This window comes from Hibiscus syriacus, unplaced genomic scaffold, assembly GCF_006381635.1.
Source record: "Hibiscus syriacus cultivar Baekdansim isolate YM2019G1 unplaced genomic scaffold, ASM638163v2 tig00112491_pilon, whole genome shotgun sequence".
Lineage (NCBI taxonomy): Eukaryota > Viridiplantae > Streptophyta > Magnoliopsida > Malvales > Malvaceae > Hibiscus > Hibiscus syriacus.
In genome coordinates, this window is record NW_024063344.1 from 1,266,130 (window position 1) to 1,272,129 (window position 6,000).

At 33.9% G+C, this 6,000-nt stretch overlaps 2 protein-coding genes across 2 annotated transcripts in view; both read left to right on the top strand.

Annotated features, from left to right (window-relative positions):
* The window catches only part of LOC120180149 (protein SABRE-like), a 32,897-nt gene extending 29,258 nt beyond the window's left edge, over positions 1–3,639 (top strand). The window contains exons 18-24 of the mRNA XM_039185535.1: positions 72–144; positions 505–606; positions 697–867; positions 1,894–2,241; positions 2,330–2,497; positions 2,783–3,143; positions 3,339–3,639. Of these exons, the coding sequence (XP_039041466.1) occupies positions 72–144; positions 505–606; positions 697–867; positions 1,894–2,241; positions 2,330–2,497; positions 2,783–3,143; positions 3,339–3,457 (1,342 nt within the window). The 3' untranslated portion in view covers positions 3,458–3,639. The remainder of the gene's footprint in view (positions 1–71; positions 145–504; positions 607–696; positions 868–1,893; positions 2,242–2,329; positions 2,498–2,782; positions 3,144–3,338) is intronic.
* Positions 3,640–4,643: 1,004 nt separating this feature from the next.
* Positions 4,644–5,282, top strand: LOC120180284. The gene has a single exon (XM_039185640.1). It carries the CDS (start codon positions 4,644–4,646, stop codon positions 5,280–5,282), a length of 639 nt encoding a protein of 212 aa, XP_039041571.1.
* Positions 5,283–6,000: the final 718 nt, after the last annotated feature.

Here is a 6,000-nt window from a genome sequence, read left to right on the forward strand (position 1 = left end):
TGGATTACTTAACTCTGCTAATGTTGTGATAATTCTTTAGAAATTCATGACATGAATTTTTCCCATTGCAGAAAAGTCATGCTTCGTGTAGATGCAAAGCAGGGAGCTCCAAAAGATGGAAACTCTTCTCTGGATCTTTTTCAGGTAAAACTCTCTCTCTCCTGTGATTCCTTAAGCATGTATTTCAAATGAGATTGAGTGTTTAATGACTGAGAAGCTAGGGTCTTTTACATGGTTGTCTCTTGTTGTGAATGCAAGAGCCATAATGGCAATTATGGCATCATGGCTTTGGTCGGACATTGGTTGTGGGGCAGCTTTTCTGATACATATGTTTAGAAGTCTTTAGCATAGAGTTCAGATAGTAATTTTGTTCTCTCACGTGTATAGACTCGCAAACATTTTTTATTAGAAATAAGCATTTCTTTTATATTAGATATCAGAAGCATTTGTGACTTTGATGAACTAGCATTATAAAAGCTAACTAGGTATATCTTGACTCTATAGGTAGAGATATATCCCCTCAAGATTCATTTGACAGAGACAATGTACAGAATGATGTGGGGGTATTTCTTCCCAGAAGAAGAACAAGATTCACAAAGACGGCAGGTTTGTTTTGGGCTTTAGATGTTTGAGTTCAGAAGCAAATTCGTAGTCCAATTGGTGAATGTCCTCATGATTGAAATTTTGGAATTGCAGGAAGTTTGGATCTCCACAACAGCTGGTGCAAGACGTCTAAAGAAGGGTGCCTCAAACCATGATGCTTCTGCATCAGGCAGCCACTCAACAAAAGAGTCTGAGGTACCATCCAAACCAAGTGTGTATTCTACATCCATTACCAGTCAGTCTGCTCCTGCTGCTTCTGCCCAAGTGAGCATCCTTATGTATCTTTTCCAGAAAAGTAGAGATTTTCCAATGTTTGTATAGTTCAATGAAAACTGCTCTCTTTTTTATTATTATTTTCTGAAGAAATTCTCTTCCTTTTTCAATTTAAATGAAAATATTAACATAAACATTAAAATATGAAGATTTGAAATAATATTAAAATATTAATATTATTCATTATTAAAAAAATTAATAATAATATTTTTAAAGTATTATTATAATTATTTGTATTAATATACACTATTAAAATGTTAATATTTCTCTATTACAAAACATTTTTTGTTAAATATATATAAATTCTAATCTATATACCTATTATTGAAATAGTTATATAAAACATTTTTCAATAAAATGTTAAGAATAATATCCCTGAACCAAAAAAAAAAGAATAGTACTCATTATTAATAGTATAATATTTAATAATATTTTTATTAAAATAATAAATAGCATTAATTATATTAATAGTTTATTTGTTATTATTAAATAAAAACATAATATATTATTAAAATATAGATGAGTATGCTTAATAATATTGAAAATTATAACATTAAAATAATTTTATATTAAAATTTTCTTACTATTTGAAAATATTTTTTCATTTAATATATTTTAATTTTGTCGGATGCCCCTGAATGGACAATATATTTAATTCACCTTTCTCTCTCTATGTATGTATGTATGTATATTTAGTTTGATTTAAGTTATGTTCTGATAATATAAAATCATGTTACTTGTAAGGGCAGTTCTCGGAAATTGTCTTACATTTTTTAAAAGCTAAGACAATTTACAAAAAAAATGACCTTATTTTCCTTTGACCAGTAAGTGGTTTTCCATTCACCAAGTTATTTTTCTCGAAACAAATACCAGAAAATATGGAAAACGTTTTCAGGAAGTCATTTTCCGACGCACCATTAGTGATTTATTTATGTCATAGATTCCTCCATGGGGCTTTGAATCTTTATATTTTTATGCTTTAATTTCCATAAAACTCTTTTTGGAATCTACATGCAGACATCAAAAATGCAAGACCCAAAATCAAATGTTGTTTCTGGTTCTGGTGCTGGCCCTGAGTTGAGGAGAACATCTTCTTTTGATCGAACATGGGAAGAGAATGTTGCAGAACCAATGACTAATGAGCTTGTCCTACAGGCTCACTCTTCTAGCGTTTCTTCTACCAAAAGTGGAGCACTTGTTTCTGTTGAACAACAAGATGAATCCTCTAAAAATAAGATTAAAGACACGAGACCTTTTAAGTCTGGTCGACCATCTCAGGAAGAGAAGAAGGTTGGAAAATCCAATGAAGAGAAAAAATCTAGGCCTAGGAAAATGATGGAATTTCACAACATCAAGATAAGTCAGGTTGGTTTTGTTTATTTTAATTACTTATCTGGTGTTCTGTATTTCTGTTATTTGTTTTTGATTGCCATATATTTCTGTTGTAAATTAGGTTGAGCTACTAGTTACTTATGAAGGGTCCAGATTTGTTGTAAATGATCTCAAGTTGCTGATGGATACTTTTCATCGTGTGGAGTTCACTGGGACTTGGAGAAGACTGTTCTCCCGAGTTAAGAAGCATATTATATGGGGAGTTCTAAAGTCTGTAACTGGAATGCAGGTAAGAGATATTTGATTTTAAGCTACCTGCAAATCCCCCTAATCTGAAATTTCTTTCTTTAAGGGCACTGGTCTCCATGTCCCCTCCTATTGGCCTGGCTTATGACTTGGATATTTGTAATGCTTCATGAAAAATATTGTAAAAATAAGACAGCATGGAAAACAATGTTAGAGTTTAGAATTTGAAGTTCATAACTGCATTTGCAAGTATGATGAAGCTTAATTTATATGTGAAGTTATAAGGCTGAATGCAGATCTGCTGACTTTCCTATTAATTATTTGGTAGGGTAAGAAATTCAAAGACAAGGCACAAGGTGGAGCTGTTGTTCCTGATAGTGACCTCAATCTCAGTGACAATGACCAGGTTGAGAAACCTGGTCCATATCCAATAACATTTCTTAAGCGTCCAAGTGATGGAGCTGGTGATGGATTTGTTACCTCCATCAGGGGCCTCTTCAACACTCAACGGCGTAAAGCCAAACAATTTGTGCTACGGACTATGAGAGGTGAAGCAGATAATGATTTCCATGGAGAGTTGAGTGAAAGTGAAGCAGAATTCTCTCCATTTGCCAGGCAGCTGACCATAACCAAAGCTAAGAGACTTATTAGGCGGCAAGCAAAGAAATTCCGCCCAAGGGGACAAAAAGGTATGGATTGAGTGTCTGCCCCTTTTAAATATATTCCTTACCTTTTTTGTGTTTCTTACGGAAAAATGAAGCTAAAATAGGAAAAGGGTATTCCTCATTTTTGTTTTGTTCGAAAACTGGTGCGACTTTTGAGGTTTCCCTATCAGGTATTGAGGGATTTAATTTAGACCGACTTTACTTTGTTCTGTGGTTCAGGTTCATCTTCTCAACAGAGAGAATCACTTCCATCATCTCCAATGGATCCGATGGACATCATTTCCTTTGAAACCGACTCTTCCGGTGGATCCTCACCATATGAGGATTTTCATGAATAGAATGTCTCTCATCAACTGATAGGGATTGTCAGAAGGCCTTGAATGGAGGAAACAGTATGTGATCTGCAAAGATATCCCCAATTTACTTCAGAACAGGGATGACAAGCAACTGCATTTTGACTAACATTTAAGCGTGTATGAAGACAGATTCGTTGCTGATCTTCAAACAAAAGATGGTTGCAAATCACTGTGCTCGAGAAACATGAAGGTATACCTGCTTGATGGTTACCCTTCTATTTTTTGGTGATTGGTCTTTGGATGCCTGGGTTAGAATCATGTTTGCTCTTATTTACCATCGTATAGGCATTTTACATTTCTGTTCATTCTGGATTTAGCTAATATAATTATAAAGTAATATCTACTCTAAATACTCCAATCATATGACAATTAACGTTTAATCACATTTACAGTTGTGGATGCTCAAACCCATAATCTCTAAAAATAATAATGATTTTTTTAATCACTGAGTGAAGTTAATTTGTGTCAATTGGTTCAATATTTAAATAAATATTCACCTAAAACACCAAATATAAAATTAAAGGAATCGTCCCTTCAGAGAATCTATGCCCATACAAGTCTTACCCAGCAAGGGTGGCCCAATCATATACAATAATCTTATAAACATTAATCCATAATAGAAAACATCAAAGAAAAAAAAAACAGATGGTATCCGAAAAAGAAACCAATTCCACAATTGAAGGCTCGACATAATTTGTAGTTCATAAAGCCAATATCATAATTGAAGGCTTATTATTAAAAAAATGAGTAACGTTACTAAGATCTGATATAAACCATTTTTCCATTAGCATATATGCTCGTCTTTATAGTAGCACTAGCATCAAAGAATAATCGATTTAGCACTAGAATGGTTTTCCTTCTGATACTTTTTGCACGAAGAGTTTCAACTGTTCATACGCTTTCTTTGTTAATTAGAATGTGTTATCTGTTTATATGTATTTAATTCTTAAGCTAAAGCAAGATTTTATGGGATCAAAACAAAAATATAAAAATAAATAAAATATCAAATAATTAATTTACCCAAAAAAAACATTCAATTTTAAAACCGAACTGAAGGCCAATCTCTCAACAATCATAACTGCAACCACCATCCTCGTCTCTGGAAAAACCCTCCCCTTTATACTATTGTTCTTTCTTCCCTCAAAATTTTCAAGGGATTACGTTAAAGATGTGGATGGATCTACTTTTACAAGCCGCTATAATTCTCGTTGCGATCTTTATGTTCCTCGCTATGCACGATATTCCTCAAAAGATCTTCACCAAAATTCGTTACAGGAATCGAGCTGACTACCAAGCTAAGCGCCACTTCGTCCTCGGAGCTCAGCTCCTAGCTCACGCCAGATCCTCCGAGTCCCGTTCATCCACCGCCTCTTTAGCTCAGAAAGCCGAATCCGAAGCCGACAGAGCCATTTCTCTTGATCCGAAAGACGCCGCTACTTACATCCTCAAAGCCCTCGCCCTTGACCTCCGGGGCTTCAAGTCCTCCGCCCTTGACTCCCTGGACATCACTCTCTCTCCTCTTGCTTCCAAGTCGTTGACTGATAAAGAACGGGGTGACGCGCTGTTTAAACGAGCCGAGTTGAAGATGAGCATGAACCGGCGCGGCAGCCATGTCGACTCAGCGATCGACGATTTGACCAAGGCTGTAGAATTACTCGGGGATAACGCCAGGGCGTTTTGTCTGTTGGGAGATTGTTACGAAACGAAGAAGATGAAAACGGAAGCTAGAGCGGCTTTCGAGGAAGCTTTTAAGGTCGAGCCTACCTCCACCGTTGCTCGCGCCGCCATTGACCGATTGGGATCGTAGTTTTTAACGTCGTCGTTTTAAGGTTTTTCTGCATTAAGAAAGTGAAGATATTGTTTTGTTGTATTTCACTATTTCGATTTGTTGTACTTTTATATCAAATTGGAAAATATTCCCAATTCCATCTTTCCATCGATATCGGAAATATCTCTGTTACGGTAGTTTAATTTAAAGTTAAAAACAAATGTAAAAAATGTATTTTATCTTTTTTTAGTTACACACATTTTTTTCATAATATTTTCAGATGACAATAAAAAATATTAAAATTTTATTTAATATTTTCAGTTATATATTTCTTTAATTTTAAATTAAGTTGTCGTATAGTATAACTATCTCCCACTATTTTTAATAATACAAGTAAATTTGTAATTTTTGAAATTTATATAATAATTAGATAAAAATTAAATTTATATAATAATTTTAATAATAAAAGAAAAATATTTATTTATTTAAAAAAATTGAATTTAATTTATTGTCATTGTAAAATTATAACCAAATATATTATTCTTCTTTTATAAACCAGGTTTATATATATAAAGAAAAGCCGCAATCTGCTTCATAAATACCAGAGTATAAAAAAATCGATACTTAATCTACAAGATCCCAAGCTGTGCAAAGACTAGAATAAAAAAATCCTGTCCTATTCATCCTTTTGTTGGGAAGGTGAAGGTGAAGGTGAAGGTGAACATCACTTTCACCAAGCTAAAGATATTATGCTCAC